The sequence below is a fragment of the Alligator mississippiensis genome, chromosome 3, assembly GCF_030867095.1.
Source record: "Alligator mississippiensis isolate rAllMis1 chromosome 3, rAllMis1, whole genome shotgun sequence".
Taxonomy (NCBI): domain Eukaryota; kingdom Metazoa; phylum Chordata; order Crocodylia; family Alligatoridae; genus Alligator; species Alligator mississippiensis.
Window position 1 is genome coordinate 238401609 of NC_081826.1, and position 16928 is coordinate 238418536.

Sequence of the window (16928 nt, forward strand, 5' to 3'; positions counted from 1 at the left end):
TAATGGCATTATTTTACACAGTTTAAAGTATGAGAGTTTTAAGAGGATTTATATAGCAACATTTCTTGATATGAAAATTTTGTACATTTTGCTTACCTTGTTTGACCATCCTTAGTTTTATAAGTACTTTTATACAATCCATAGAAAACATCTGAAAGATTGGCTATGTAATTAACAGAAAGGAAATACTTCTTATCCACCAGTAATGGGTCAGCAGACAAAAAAGCCACTTGCTCATGAGTTGGGTATTCCAAAATCTTTAGCTGTTTTAAATCTCCTTGTATCTTTGGATTTTTCTCCTCAATAAGTGCTCTGGTGATTTCCAGATGTTTGCTGTGCAACACTATGAAATTGGTTTCAAGTCTTACAGTGACTTCAGTCTTCAGAAAGCCTGTGAATACTGATGTACTCAAATTTGGGTGAACCAGGAGGTCATAATGAACCGGAATAATCCAATCAGGGAGCCTTAATTTATCCCAGGGAAATTGCTCTCCATTTGTTGCTCTAGGGAAAGATCTGTTTTCATTGCTTCTTTCTCCATTAAAGGAATAACTAATTCCAATAAAGTTCAAAATATATAATAGCAGAAGCATTACCACAAGTCAAGGAAATGTTGGGACTTTAGCTAGTTCAACATTTCATTTTGAGAAAAAAAAAAAGAAAGAGCCACACAAGGTCTTCTTTCAATGTAAGTATAGCAGAGATTTTCTTTGATTGCTTATCCTGAAAAAGAGATGAACTAATATGAGCACTCTATGGTGTAACCAAGTTATTTATACAAAAATCATATTTTATTTTTTTCAAAAGTGTTATCTCATGCAACCCCCTTAGCACATCACAAATGCAATACTGAAATCCAAACTGTCTGGTATAAGAATTCTGACTGCAGGATCCAATCTAATTGTAACATCTGGGCATATATTTTTAAATAAGATGTTCCATGTTGTGGTGAAAGTAACATTAAGGGCCCAATATTTAAAAATTGTGCCAGACCAGAAATATGTGCTACTGTATATATAATTACCACAACCGTATGTGAACATCAGGTTCAAGGATCTGCCTGGAATGATGACAGCTGCATATACATATTTTAAAAAATCAGGCCCTTATGGTAAATGTGTTTTTGATGCTACTGAGAAAAATAACTATTCTTTAAAAGTCACTCTGGCTTTTTTTACTATGTTATTGTTTCTATATTTACAATTGACTGGCCTGTGTTTAAACTAGCCAAAAATAAATAGAAGAAATCCTGAACAACTCTAATTCTGGATCAAGATGAAGAAAAGATTTGCAGTCCTTTCAGCAGGAATGAAAGGAGAGCTGGAACAGCTATGCTGAGAAACTAAGCAACACCTGTCAAAACAACCCACATTCAGCAGCAGAGAAAACCCCAGGGCCACTAACCAGACTCCTAATCAGAAATACACTCAGAGATCGACAGAGATCAAAACAGCACCAGAGATTAGAACTCCTGGGAAAGATATCCTAGCAAAGAAACAGACTTTTTCCTGCTTGAATTTATGTCCGTCAATCAGGAAAGGGTTGGGGTTTTTTAGATCTGTACTGCTCAAGCATATTTCCAAGGCTGACAGCTCTGGTATAGCACTCAACTAGAGACAAGTGAGACATCCATTGGAGGTTGACGGAGTTGATTTACTGGTAATATACTTTATAAATACAAGATTAGGTAAGATGGAAGGCTCAGGACTGCAACAATTGCTTTTCAACAGCTGCTTTACACATATTTGAGATGGCAAAAGGACAGAAGGCTGATCAAGTGAATGGTATTTCTAGTTTTTCGTGTTATATTGTGTCATGATTTGAATCACATTTTAAATGCCTTCATTTATGAAAGATATTTTATATGTAATTGCATATTCATATCCAGAAAGACCATATTCTGACCTCTGGTAATGCTCTCAATTTAATGGTGAATGAAAGCTCTTGAAATTATTTAAGTTTAAATTTAGATCCAGGAAAGGACTTAAGCCCTTTTAAAAGAGAACTCCAAACCCTGAGGGAGGTGCTGAAGCTCCTGGTACAATACGTGGCAAGTGAGGTTCCTCCGAACAGGATTCAATATAGGCAGTACAGTGCACTGAGGAAGATGACCACTCAGCTACAGGTAGCTGCTGAGGACAGGGGTGGTATGACAGGACCTTTTCCCAGGAAGCCATAGCACTGTCTGGTAACTGAACTAGTCCTGCCTCTGTCCAGTCCTCCAGGATACCACACTGTTTTGCCTGCTATGCCCTGGGGTTATCCATGTGTTAAGTTGGGAAGCTGTCCCCAGAGTCTTTAAGTGGGCTTAATGAATCCAGCCTCAGTCACTTACTTGAACTGCTGGATTCAACACACCCACATGTGCCAAGGTGTCCTGTATTTGCCATCTCCTTGTCTGCCTCATTGGCACCTGTGCATCATCCATGGCCCTAGCAGCCCTAACTGTGCCTTAAGGGCACTAATTGTGCCCTCTAGCCTCCCCCGTAATTACATCCATGCCTCATAGGTATCACTCCAAGTTCATTTGACAAGCCCTCTGGCCCTGTCCAATATCAGTTTACACCCAGCCCTGGGCCCTAACTGGGCTGCTGTCTCCCTTTCTCAGCCTACCAGTAGTCTGACCCTTGTAGGGCTCAAGGCATAGAGTGCCTCCCAGGCACCCCTGTGGCCTCCAATTCCCCTACAGACACAACCCAAACCTCTGGTTAGAACAAACACAAAATACCAGCCCACCAGTTTCTAACTCAACCACAAACCCCACCTTGGGTCTCTAACCACAGCAAAAAGTCTATCCCTAGTCTGCTGGGCCCCTCCTAACCATCTCAGTACCATCCTGAGTCTACAGCTTTTCTCTTATACAGCTTAGACTGGTAAGAACTTTTCTTCTTTCAGTAGTAAGAGCCAGCCTGCCAAGTGCTAGTTCTGGTCCCAGAACTAGCACTTGACTCCACCCCTTCAGGTCATCTGTCTCAAGTCCTTGTAAACAAGCCCAGGGGTTTCTTCTCAGTCAGTTAACAAGCCTGCTCCCTACTTCAGCTGCTGCCTATCTGGCTGTTCTGCGGGCTTCAAATAACTTCCTGGCTGGGATGCTTCCTGTTCACAGCAGGGCAGCTTGCTCAAAATAGCCTTTGTTGCCTTAGAGTTGGATCTGTGATTCTGTGGCTGCTGGATAATATGAAGTTTACCCCCTCTAGGGTACAAAAGTCCAATGCTTAATAGGACCCTATTCTCCCCTCCTGCTCTTTCTCTCTCTAAGAGGAACAAGGCTGGGATCCCCTGTTACAGGTGGGCCTTAGATCCCATCCCTTAGACATCTCACTGGAGGCTGCAAGGTATCTCTGTCCACTTACAAATCTGAATCAGAGCCACCTTCTCCAGAAGACAGGTGTTTGTGCCTCTTCTTAAAAAAAAAAAAAAAAAATGGAAGAAAGACCCCCAGTCCCAGAATTATTTCTGTATTTTATGCAAGATTTATTTTAGGTGAAATAAGAGAAGAATCACGTGGAGCAGGGAGTATAATACAAGTCTCACCTTTACCACTTAGCTACAGTCTTGCTCTCTGACTATGTTACATTCCTATTCCTTTTTGCTAGTGACATGATACTGAGTGTCCAGGGAAGTTTAAGATCAAAACCTACAGCGTTTACAGAGTTTAGGTGCCTCTGTGGTTAGGAAACAGCAGAGCTGACATTTGCAGGATCACAACTATCTAAATCCTACCTGAGTCCATGCCTTAGCTTTTGATTTAGCTCTTACTTTAGAATTCACCACATAGACACAGTTAGTAAATCTCAGTTAAGCTGGTAGCCCAGGCCTTTTACTTTTTAGAGACTATTCAATCAATATTTGAACGTGTGCTGAAGGGCATAGGGAATCAGGGCCTAAGCTTAAGTGTTGCACAGTCCCTGTGTTACACTTTCTGTGCAGAGTTGAGACAGCCTTTCATACATTTTAATCTTTCTAAACCCAGTAAGTGAGACACAAGATAACATACAAAATATGTACTTTTACCCTAGAACTTGAGAACTCCCCAAGGAATATTCACTCTGCCCTGCCTTCTGCTTTCTGATAATGATGATTAGATCTCATACAAGCTTCATTATGCATACATATTTTTAAATCTGGTAAGAAGAAAATACCATAAATTACATAATAAAACAAAAACACATATTTCTAGCGTACGTTACCGTCTCACGTCTGTGTAACTGACAAGAAGGAAGGACTTGCTTTTATTTTCAGTTTCTTTTGAAGCAGCCTGTCTCCACCCACTGGTTGAATGAAAAGAAGTAACAAAATAGCCACCTCTTGTGGCTACCAATAGATTTTCAACTTGTGTGAAACAACTTTGTAAGCTGAAAAGGCATTGTATAGTATACTGTTCTAAACACTGTTTATTAAACTGCACTTGAATGTGTGTGCTTTTTTCCTACAGCTTCTGTTAATTGAAAAAAGTCATCAATCTACTTTTAAATGACTGAGTTGAGACGTAGCTCTAAAAAAAGTAATGTAACGTGACTTAGGCACTTAACTCTTATGCTGTAAATAGATGTTGCATTTGTCCTGGGAAAAAGTCTATTGTCCTGGGATCCTACAGGCATCCTACAGCTCTACTGTCCCACTTCAAATCCCTCTGAAATATGCAGGATAAAATGTGCTTATGCCTTTTCACAGGACATGTTTGTGTGCATCTGTAAAGTTATTGTGCTTTTTTCCTAAGACAAGCCAACCAGGCTGTGTGCTCCTCTTTGCCAGAGGAGCAACAATGAAGCTTGGAAGAGTGCACCGTGTAAATGACTGCTGTGCCCATTTTGATCCATATCAAACTCAAGGGTCAGGTCCACATCAAATCAGGCACCTATTTACACTCTTAGACTTGAAAATCTTCTCTTAAAAGCTTTACAATGGGACAGATTCTGGAACCAAACTGGCACCTGGCAAATTACCATGGACCTACTGATGTCAACAGCCTGAGTATTTGCTCTGCTAGATTTTTCTCCCAAATGACAAGAGATCGTCATAATCGCATAGTACCCATCTTCCCATTTTCTGCATAGTTATATTCTGTTGTACTAACTTTTCAAATAAATGGCACTGCGCGAAAACTATAATATTTGGTAGTAAATTATGCAGCAGAGAGAACAGTCTTGCTCTCTGCCAAAAGAACTATAATATTTTGTAGTAAATTATGCAGCAGGGAGGCATTGGTATGTCCAATGTAGCATTTTTTAATAAGGTTCTTCTGAAATGTATGATTTTCTCATTGGTACCTGCCAGACAAAATAAAATCATAATTGTATGAAAAATGTTTCTCCACTAAAACTGGAACCATTGAAAAAGACCCTTTTAAGAGGAAAGTCAAGGATCTAAGCAATTTCTACTTTCCCCCTTCAAATGTGGAATTTCAAATGTGACATTACTAAAAAAAAAAAAATGAGTGTTATATTTTCAGCCAGGTGCAAAATGCTGCAGATACCAGTGGCAAGAACACAGGAAGAAGACCTTTTTAACAGCAAAGTCAAGAATCTAAACAGTTTCCACTTTTCCCCCTCAAATGCATCTCACATAGTTTGCAAAGAAGAATTTTCTCAACTATTTGTGTTTGTCTAATAAAAGATATCGGATTTACCCAAATAAACTTGTCTCACAAAGGAGGCACCGGCAATTCATCTAGTGACAGGGACACCACTAGGAAAAAGAATTATATTTTCAGCCACTGTCCTCCGCAGAGCCCCAGGGATGAGACCGGAGGAGACAGGCACCTGGAGGATGCTCTAGGCTCTATGAAAACATATACTGTCTACTTTGAATCCTGTTCGGAGGAACCGAACTCGCCACGTCTTGTACCAGGAGCTTCAGCGCCTCACTCAGGGAGTGGAGTTCTCTTCTAAAAGGGCTGAAGTCCTTCCCTGGCTCTAATTTTAAATTTCAACAATTTCAAGAGCTGGCAGGGAAACACCATGTATCTGGGTCCATGAAGGCAGTTTTCCTTAAGCGTTCCCAGGGATACTTGTTCTTCTGGGTTGGTTTAGTACCCGGTGAGGTGTTAGGGCAGGGGTGTCCAACTTTTTTGAATGTGGGGCCGGATCACGAACTTTTTTATCACCCAGTGGGCCGGGGAGCCATATTCAAAGATGTCACAGGAAGTGGTATCATATCAGGAAGTGATGTCACATGACCTTTGACACTGTGATGGGCAAGTTTGTTTTTACCCTGAAATAAAAGTTTTCTGTACTATACTGTTAACAATAATTTAAATTATTAAATAGTATTAGCTTTGTAGCTAAACACAAGGCATGACCTGTGGCCTAGCAATGTTGCTGACCACAAGACAGAATGATCTCTAAGCCAGCCATTTTCTTATGTCAAGTGCCTTAACCATTTTGTTAGAAAAAAGCAGAAATTAAGTCTGTGTACTGGGTACCAGCTGCAGCTAGGAGTGAGATAAGATAAGGGGGGCCCAGAGGGAAGAAGATGGTACAACAGAGTACAGGAAAACAGATTGGAATGTGTAAGATAACACTAACTTTTTTCCTCTGGAGAAGTACTGAGATTTGTAATGCACCATGTAAGGAGATGATTACCATAAGTATTGCATATTCAATAACCTTGTAGTTTTTTTGTTAGAAAATGTATAAAAGACAGCCTCACCCTTAAGTCGAGGCCATTTTACCTCTTTGCTGTTTTATGGTCTTTACTCGAGTAAATAAACTGCAGTTACCCCTTCACCCGTGTTGTCTGGTCTGTAAGCCTGCTAGACAACGAACACCAGGGAGTTTTCTCCCACAACACCAGGGAAGTTGCAGGGGTTGACATAGTGCTGGTTGACATGGCATGCATGCCCGGGTTGACATGGTGCTGCAGGACCTGCCTGGGCAGAACTGGGTCAGCATCGGCCAGAAAAAGCAGGGGCGGAGCTGTGTGCTGCTTGGGACTGACTGGTGCAGGCTCGTCCCATCCCGAGCGGCACATGGCTCCATCGCCGCTTCTGCTGGCCGGTGCAGACCCGGCCAGGCTCCTCCCGTTCCCAGCAAGCATGTGAGAAGCGGCCCCCTCGGGGCCCCGCGTGTGGGTGGCCGGGCCTGGAGAGCCGCAGCGCCTGGGGGGAGACTGGCCGGGGGAGCAGGCGCAGTCTTGCTGTGGGGCAGGGCAGGGCAGGGCGGCAGGGCTGGCTTGAAGCGGGTGGGGAGGGAGGAGGCAGGTGCAGGCTGGCACTGCCACTGGCCACTGCTTGGCCTCCCGCGGGGCTGCTCCCCCGGGCCCTGCGGGGGTAAGCAGCTCCCCCCCGGTTGCTGCCGGCTGGGGCCCACGGGCCGGCCCTGCCCGCCTCGCCGCAGCCCTGCCGCCATGGCTCTGCACTCTGCAGTTGTGGTACAAATACGATTAAAGGTTAGACATAATGATTGAATTTAGACATAAGGCCTTTTTGCAAAATGCTTCTGTATTTGACATGGCTTGCAAATGGCTTCCGCATTAGCTTCTGCACATAGATTGAAGACATAAAGATAAGGGGTTGCTAAAGGATATTAAGTTTACCACAGACCCCCCCCCCCGTTAAAAACACACAGGTGCTATAACATAACCCATAATAAGTTAAGCATAGCATGAAAACCCAAACTTCCTGTGGAAACTTAGATGTAACCATGGAAACTTTGACATCTTGCGGAAACTTAGACGAAACAGTAGAAGCTTGTAGAAGCTGTAAGACAGCCAATAACTGCATAACACGCTATGGTTCTTTGTTTAGGTAAGCTATAAAAAGACCCTCGGACAAAGACCGGGGGTCAACTCGGCTTTGGGCTACTAGCCCCCTTGTCGATCTTGTTTGCGCAAACAATAAATTTGAAATGGACCCAGCCTAAGTGTGTGTGACTCTCTCCTTGAGGTTGATTGGAAAAGCCTCCAGGGGCACGAAAACTAGCCGTTTGGGCAACACAGTGCTCCCTGCCCTCTTTGCTGCGCTCCCTCCGTGCTCTCTGCCTGACCCACCGCTGTGGCTCTGTGCTCTGTGCCGCCGCTGCTGCTTCGCCGTGCTCCCTCTGCGCTCCCTGCCCGCCTCGCTGCCACCGCCATGGCTTTGCGCTCCTCGGTGGTGCTGCTGCCAACGCTGTGGGCCAGATAAAATGGCTTGGCAGGCCGCATGTTGGACAAGCCTGTTAGGGCTTGAAGCCCACTTTATGGAAAGGGGAGGCACCTCCCTAGCTTGCTCCTGCCGCCCTGCGGCTGAGGGCAGGCAAAACTTGGGGGCATCCGAACCCCAAGCCTCTGAACTTGGGCCTGCCAAAAGACATAGGACACCTGCCAAAAGACTGGAAATATCTGATGCCCCCGGTGGGGATGGAGGATGTTTGCCGGTGGTGGGGCCACTTATGGTTCTGCACTGACTCACGGATTTGGCTGGGAACACAAAAATGTCTTTAAAAAAAACGAGAATTTCAAGAGCTTTGGGCTCTTTCATTTTTTTCAAAGAATAATTTGGAAAAAGGAGCCGCGGGAGCAGGACCAGGGGGCCGACTTCAGCCCCTGGGGAGGCGGAGGCCCGGGCGGGCCAGGTGGTGGCGGCACTGCCCGGGCTGCCCAGCTCCGCCAGGCCGGAGGCGCCCCCAGGAGAGGCGGCTCTTCCCCGCCCCGCGAGCGGGCAGGCCGCGGCTCCGCTTTCGCTTTCGGTCTGCGGCGCGCGGAGGAGCCGCGGGGCCGCACCAGGTACCGGGCCGGGCCGGGCCGGGGCGCGGGCTGCAGGGCCCTGCGAAGGGGCGATGCGGAGGCGCGGGCCCCCGCCCCCGGCAGCGGGCTCGGCCCCAGCCCTGGCGCGCTGCAGCCCTGCGTGTGGAGGGAAAACGGATGCCAATGCGGGGGCGGGGTGGGGTCGCTGCCCTCCAGCACGGCCCTGGCCCCTCCGGGAGTCGGAGGGAAATCTCCAGGAGCCTGCGGAGAGCCACCCGGGGAAGACATGATAGGGCAGGCACTAAAATAAATCGTTATTAAACGTTGCATCCGATTTATGCAGCGCTTCCGTGGGGTTTTGAAGTGTCATAGTCATGTGCATTTGTCTTCCTGACGTAAAGCCTGCACACTGTACGGTAATTCGTTACATCGTGTGATGAAACCTTCCGGGAGAGAGGTGGAGTTGGCAGCCCCGCCGCAGGGGGGTGATGCAGCCTGGGCCGGCCCCGGGCTGAAACGGGGAGGGAAAACGCAGAGCAGGTCAGAGGGCCCGAGGGAAGTTTCCTTCAGAGCGGTTGCAGTGCAAGCCGGATGGCAGGATAACAGGCACTAGTGGGAAATGTGTTCAATGGGTCCATCTATGCAAGCATATGAATGCAATGCAATAAATTCCAGTGCTTATTGCACTGCAGTTTATGACTCCCAGGCACACCTTTTGAATGTGCACCCAGGACTGCCACGTGTTGAGCCAGGTTGGAGCAGCCCCAAGGGTCAGCCTGCCATCCTGGGGCCGCTGCCCCCCAGCTCAGCATGCTGCGGAGGGGCTGGCTGGGCATGAGGGTGCTTCATCGCGGAGGTAGCTGGCAGGCAAGTCCCACACTGAAGCAACCTTGTGTCGTCCCCTCTTCCCCAGCATCTGTGCTGCTGCAGAGTGAAAAAACCTGCAGCAGGATTGTACTTGTATTTACAAGTGCTATCATACTGCAGAGTCAATTATTTGACTCCAGCCTAGTAGGAGTGCATGTGCAGATGTGTGACGTTTACTGCACAGCTAATTAATCTACTGCAAGTAAATGTCTCATGTAGACATACCCGATGTGTCTTAGAAAAATGCAGGGAAAAGCATGTGAAAAATCAACATATTGCATTAGATGACAGCTTGCTAAAATAAAAGGCTGTTCTTTCTGCTAATTGAAAGTGTATAGCACTTTATAATGTAGCTTCGGTTTCATGGCTGACATTATTATTCCTTTTGAAGAAGGGAAATGCATAGCTATATGCAAGTAATACTGATTGAGTGTTTCTTTTTCTCTAGCCATAATAAAATATGTTTTGCATTCATTCATAAATTAGTGATAAACTTGTTAGCAACTTCTCAAAACACATGTACACATGAGGCAAGGCAAAAGACAGTTGAGCCCTGGCAGCCTGGCTTTCTCTGCTACTCGAGCTTTCTCCGCTAACCAGGGTGTGCCCCTAGGGTCTCTGGGGTGCATGTGGGCAGTGGAGGAAAACGGGGTCTCCTTCTAGCTGGGCTGTGCTCAGCAATCCCACGTTTTGTCTTGGTATTCAGTTTCTCTTGGGGGAGCTGCTGCTCTCCCAGGAGACACCAATCCGTGGCTTTTTCTCCTAGGGTAAAAATGACCACTCCAGGAGAAAAATAACTTGGGAACAACCAGGGTTTGGTCACTCTGAGGAGAATTTCTCTTGGGAGGGTGAATATCTGCATTTTTCCTTGGAAGGCGAGGGAAGCTGGGTCCACATTTCCAGGGCTTGAGGGATCAAGCGTGGGAATTCCCAGTGCGCACAGGATCAAGTCCCTTAAACCTCCCAGAGTACCTGCCTGGCGTGGCCAGAGAGTACAGGGAGCTCCAGACTCTGGTACCGTAAACACATCTGCTGCTAATGAGCAGTACAGCTTTCAGAGGGTCATTTAGGCAGGAGGTCAATAGGCAACAGTTGTCTGCCTATTTATATCTCCAGCTTTAGGGCCTTGTTTTACAGAGAGACCAAGTAAAATTCCATGTTCTGTGTATGCTGTTCATTGCAAAGAAAAGGCTTATACTTTTCTTATAGTAAAATACTGATTGTATTTCACAAGTGTTTTGGGGTTTGTTTGTTTTTTTTAGACAGTCATTTGTGAGAAAACAGAAAGAAAAGACAGGAATAGCAGCCGCATTCTTCACTCTGCAACCTGCGGATCAGTCAGCAGTGCTGATGAAGACACTACTGTTGTTAAGTGTTTTGAGTATTGCAGGGTCTGTGAGCAGCAACCACCACAGTGGAACTAGTGAGACAGACCATGCGGCCTCTGGTAATGGAAGCAAACTGTTTCCTTGGGATAAAATGAGGCTTCCCAAGCATGTCACCCCAGTGCATTATGATCTACTCATCCACCCTAATCTCACCACTCTGACGTTTACTGGCTTTGCCAAGATAGAAGTTACAGTAAACCAACAAACCACTTCAATCATCCTGCACAGCAAGCACCTGCAGATTACCAAAGCCACCATCCAAGGAGGAAAAGGAAATAGTCATGCAGAAACAGAAGTGATGGTTTGGGAACACCCCCCATTTGAACAGATTGCACTCCTTGCTTCTGAACCACTGCAAGTTGGACAAAACTATACAGTCCACATCGAGTATTCAGCCAATCTATCAGAGAGTTTCCATGGCTTTTATAAAAGTAGTTACAGAACTCAGGAAGGAGAAGTGAGGTAATCCTTTTCAATCAATGTTTGCTACTTAAGAATAAATTTGTTACTCAAGAATAAGTTGTTACTAAAGAAAAAATGATTTCTTAAATAGTGCTAAGACATTTCAGTTCTCCACCTAAATTCCTTACCTGTAAAATGGGACTAATAATACTTTTCTACTTGACAAGGCTTATCATGAGGTGTTTGTGTACAGGAGGAACGATAAAATAGGGGTACCTAGTTATTTTCTGAATATCAACTTCTGGCTTGCAGGAGCGAGGGGAATATTCTGAATTAGTACTGCCTTTTACGGACATGTTTAAGATACAATACTTTTTATTTCCTTTTGTTTAATTACAGAGTACTTGCCATAACACAGTTTGAACCAACAGCTGCACGCATGGCCTTCCCATGTTTTGATGAACCATCCTTCAAAGCCCAATTTTCAGTTAAGATTAGGAGAGAACCAAAGCACCTTGCACTATCTAATATGCCAATAGTATGTGGATATTTTGTATTACATTTTGGGATTGTTTGGTTTAAGAAAGTTAAAGAAGAGCAGAACATCTAAGCAATAGCAATTTGCAAGCTTTACCTTGATTTGATATTACCTTTATTGTTAGGGGTGTGCGAAACAGGCCATATTCGATTTGGATTTGTCTGAATGGAATCGGGGATAGTGATTTGATTCATTGATTCAGATCACTGTCCCCAATTCAATTTGGCCAAATCCGTGTCTGAAGATTTGATGCTGATTTGGAAAGATTTGGCTATTCAGACACAGAAACAGCTTTAAATGTTTTTTCTACATACCTCAAGGTACCAGGCAGCTCGTGAATGCTGTGATGGTGGGGCAGATGGAGCATCCCACAGGAGTGTGTGGAGCTCCCCAGTGCGCTTGGCAGCAGACCCGGAGTGGATCAGAAGCACTTCTAGTTCACTTCCAGGTCTGCAGGGGAGCACACGGGGGGGTTGTGCTTCTGTGGGAGGCTTCATCCGCTCCACCATCGCAGCATTCATGAGGTGCCTGGTACCTTGAGGTATGTAGAAAAAACATTTAAAGCTGTGTCTGTGTCTGAAATAGCCAAATCTTTCTGAATCTCTCCAATTCCATTCAGAGAGATTAAAGGTCTCCTGATTCGTTTCAAATTCGGAGATTTGGCCACTGAATCGAGCCGAATCTCCACCGAATTGAATCGGGGACCAAAGCTTCGCACAGCCCTATTTATTATATATTGTTATACTTAACATTATGAAACTGCCTGAAAACAAAATGAAATGTGCATTGTTGGCTGGTTTAAGATATCCAGTGCACATTTAAAATAGTCCTTTAAGATGCTGAGTATTTTTACTGCATTGAGCAAATGGAAATTGAGAATTTTGATGAAGGGAATAAATATTTAGCACAATGCAGAGTGACTTCTGTTAACTTTAAAGGGAATCATGCAACTAAATTTCTGCTGAAATGTAGACCTTTACATCTTGCTGAAGTTTGGTTTTATTTTTGCAGTTCCATTTTCCTAAGTTAATTGTGGTCCTACTGTATTGCAGGGACAGATTTGGGGGGGAGGGGTATATCTGAAGATGAAGTTGCACCCTTCTGCAATCATATGGCCACATGCTGTGCACTGTCTGGCACTGAGACTACCACGGAGTACATGCATTGTGCTGTCCACCATGCTGCATTTTTGTAGATCTGCTCCTGGCTATGTGCTATGGCATAACTAAAAGTAATTGGCAACAAAGACAATTTCTTTTTGTATTTGTTTGCCTTGTGCATTTAGTAACATTTTGTGTCTGGTAGATGTCACTCTTTCCCCTGTATTGCCAGTATCTTGGTTACTGACCCTCATAAATATAAACAAGGCTAATGAAAATTGAAAGAAAATTGAGGAATAGTTTTATTTTCTAACCTTATATACTTTTGGTGATTTTCAGTGTAACAGTAATAGGTAAACGTGATCATACAAAAATATTGGAGTTTTTGTGTTCTTCAAATATCCCTTTAAGTATTTAAGTATTTTCAGTAGAATAACACAGACAGACTTTTCTGGTATGAATATTCTATTCCAATGCATAAAATTATTGTATGATGAAAAGTTGTGGTCTAATTTTAGGTGAGATCTGTGAATATTTCGAAATGGCTTGTTGAGGACCATTTTGATGTTAGTGTAAAGATGAGTACTTATCTTGTGGCCTTTATAGTTTCTGATTTTAAATCAGTCAGTAAGATGACCCGTCACGGAATTAAGGTACAGTAACTGTCTTATTTTGTACTTAATTGTTTTGTAGTAAGAACTGTAAAAAATGCAGATATTTTAAAGGTCTCAGTTAATCTCATTTATGTGTCTGTAGTTCCTATGGGAAGGAAAGGGGAGAAAAGATTTTTTTAAAATAGATGGACTGTCTTAATTATTAATTTTAGCAGGGTTTTTTTTTTAAATGTGTAAACAAGATGAATTTTTTTTATATACTTACATGTACTGATAAAGTGAAACTTAATTGTAGTATAAATTAAATCCAGGCATATTTGGGTGAAATTTCACCCAGACACTATAGCAATTCAAACTGTTTTCCTTCAAGAATGTAGCGAACAGAAACTGTACAAGTTTTTCCACTGGACATAAAGATTTAGTAGTAAAGAATATTGTTAGTGCATTATAGGACCTTTTTCACCATTGAGCTCACTTATTCTGATATGGTATTGGTTATTAGTGGTTAAAGGCTTTGTTTGACTGTCTGTTATGTGCCATGAATTTTGGTGGTGTCTTCTATATCTAGTTTCTGACTAACTTTGCTTAGGAATCACTAAAAGAGAATAAACTCCCTTCTTATCTGTTTATATCCCTTCATCTCTGGACTCCTTGAAATATAGATGAGTGTGGGGGTAGGGTGTGAAATCTTGTATTGCATTTGTGCTTGTGAATAAAAAGACAACTTCATCTAAATTCAGTTTAAAAAACAAACGCCCGACTTTGATCTCTTCCCCTCACAAATTTTAGGAACACTCTGGGGCAGGGGATATTAAATTGGTATTGTTCTGGTGTTTTTGTGATCAATGAAATAAAGAAGACTGAAAACTAATTCATTTCTAATTTATAATCATCTTGCATTATTATTTTGAAATACTCCATACTTGTGTATGTTAGATTTCCATCTACGCTGTGCCTGACAAAATCAACCAAGCTGATTATGCCTTGGATGCAGCAGTGAAACTTTTAGACTTCTATGAAGATTACTTTAGCATTCCATACCCCTTACCCAAACAAGGTAAGTATTTTAATAATTTATTATATTTAAGTATTGTATTGTAAGGCAGAGCAAAGATTACAGAAGATAGAGATCATCAAAGGAACACCTTATACTAGTGTCTAGGATTGGTTGCTTGTCCCTGTAAATCAAGTGCTTTCACATACAAATGGCAAGCTAGGTGCCAAACTAAACTTTTAATTGTGCTATTGCCAAAGGAGTTTTGAATGTGCCCTTGAATTTGGCCTTCATTTTTGGGAAATAAACTTGTGGCTGTGTTTTCATAGTACTGCAAAGCTTGTGAAAATATTAACCATCTATAACATAATGAATCTGTAAATGGTAAATTGCTGATAAAATCTTCAGTGAGAGAAAAATGTGTGAACACTACTGCTCGAAGAGTCTTCTGACATTTGTTTACATAGGCACAAAATGCCAGAGTTTACTGAAATCTAGTCTCTAACCAGGGCCATGACAGAGCCTCAGAGAAGCCTTCTGTCCCTGCATCTGCTATTCTGGTCATCTATTTGTAGATATATCTGTTCTGTCTGGCATTTACTCAATGTGTTGAGTTGCTGGATCCACATGACCATGTGGCCTCTTCTTGAATTAGCTATCTCTAAATTGGCCTCTGAAGGATCTGCTAAGATCCTGTCTCTGACATAGCGTGCATCTATACGTTCAATTAATGTGGTGTGATCAACTCTGGTACACTTCACGCCAGAAGTAACTGCTCCTAGGCACAGTGTTTACATGTCTGCCCGGGACAGCAGCAGTTTGAGCTGGGGCAGAGCAGCCCTGGGCTAGCAGCAGGCTCACGGGGTCAGCTGCGGGCTCCAGGTCATGGTGTTGTGCAGTGGAGGGTCTGGCAGGAGCACAAGAGTGCTAAAGTGCAGAGCCATGTGGCAGGCAACCCCCACTTTAGCACCCTCATACACCAGCCAGCCCCCATCACCATCTACACGTGTGTTTTGTCACACTTAATTACTCTTCTGTAAGAGTCCTGTCAGGGACAGTATTCTCTTATGATGGAGTTAATTCATTTTAGGGGTGCACTGATAGCTGATTATTAACCAACCATATCAGTCAATGCAAATCTGATGACTGGTTTACTTCAAAATGCAAGGTATTTTAAAGTACTGACATAAATAAAACTTTTTTTTTGGGGGGGGGGGGGGGGGTATTCCAGCAGCCTCCTACATCACATGTATCAGCATCCTGGCACTTAAAAATGGCGGTGGGGTGCTTTAAGTAAAGCTCATTGAATGAGCTGCCACCACCATTTTTAAGCGTGGGGACACTTAAGTGGAGTAGAGCTGGGCAGGTCAAGGGCAAATACAGGCTGCCCACTATGGGCACAACTCATCACCTCCACTGCTGCCAGGTGGGCAGGGGGTGAGCAGCCAGCACAGAATTTCCGAGGGAAAGGCAGAAGACTATAGAGCCCCGAGCCCACAGTGAGCAGCCTACATACACCCTATGCACAAATGTGGGGGGAACATGCCCCCCATGCGTCCCCTGGCAGTGTATACAATAGTGGGAAGCTACCCCCCTCCCACCTGATGCCCCCCTGGACAATTCATCCGTGGCTCCATCCCACTCCCTGCCCTGGTCCTGGGTCCCATGTACCGCCCTGGCTGGGGCAGCACCCCTCACCGTGGGGGCCTTGATCTACCCCCTCCCCCCCACCCCTTCCCCTCCATAGACCTACCTGCAGGAAGGTGTTCTCCATGCTGCCGGGCTGTATTCTGGGCCACTTGCATGCATGTGGCCGCACGCATGCATGTGGCCGCACACATGCATGCGGTGCTCCCTATGTCTCACTTCTGGCAGCCCCAAGCAGGACCCCTTGCAGGCTAGAATGCTGCCCACCTGCAAGCGGAAACCCACTTTTCTGAAGGAACCCAGGTATCCAGCGCCTCTGGCTGGAGAGGGAACCCAGGTGTCCTGGGCCCTGGCTGGAAAGCATAATTATTGGTAAACATTATCATCTACAGTGGTCACAAAAAAGCCGATAGAGATAGCCAGTAATGTCATTTCCCCTTTTATTGGTGCTGATCTGATAGGCAACCAATATATCGATGCACTTCTAATTAATTTACTGTGCCCTAATGCTGGCACACATGTAGACAATACTTTATTGCAGGGCTTAGTCACCCCTGCAGTAAAGCACATGTATAGATGTACCCACCTTTGCTACCATTCTGTTCAAGGAATTTCTGTGCATCTTTATCAGGGAGTTTTCATGGTGTGTGTGTTGGGGCTTGTACAGTTTTTGCACAATCTCTTCACAACTGTGTGAATTTCATTTTCAAACAG

The 16928-nt window shown here is 44.2% G+C and overlaps 2 protein-coding genes across 4 annotated transcripts in view; one reads left to right on the top strand and one right to left on the bottom strand.

Annotated features, from left to right (window-relative positions):
• Nucleotides 1–4261, bottom strand: part of LOC102559308 (endoplasmic reticulum aminopeptidase 2) — a 36049-nt gene extending 31788 nt beyond the window's left edge. Inside the window, exons 1-2 of the mRNA XM_006261602.4 lie at nucleotides 4191–4261; nucleotides 97–723 (exon numbers count right to left, since the gene is read on the bottom strand). Of these exons, the coding sequence (XP_006261664.1) occupies nucleotides 97–593 (497 nt within the window). The 5' untranslated portion in view covers nucleotides 594–723; nucleotides 4191–4261. The remainder of the gene's footprint in view (nucleotides 1–96; nucleotides 724–4190) is intronic.
• A 4285-nt stretch (nucleotides 4262–8546) lies between these two features.
• Nucleotides 8547–16928, top strand: part of ERAP1 (endoplasmic reticulum aminopeptidase 1) — a 30213-nt gene continuing 21831 nt past the window's right edge. The window contains exons 1-5 of one of the 3 annotated variants that reach the window (XM_059724997.1): nucleotides 8547–8703; nucleotides 10794–11381; nucleotides 11721–11859; nucleotides 13478–13612; nucleotides 14510–14630. In XM_059724997.1, coding sequence (XP_059580980.1) covers nucleotides 10882–11381; nucleotides 11721–11859; nucleotides 13478–13612; nucleotides 14510–14630 — 895 coding nt within the window. In that variant the 5' untranslated portion in view covers nucleotides 8547–8703; nucleotides 10794–10881. The other 2 variants (XM_006261601.4, XM_019483808.2) reach the window with 2 other exon arrangements.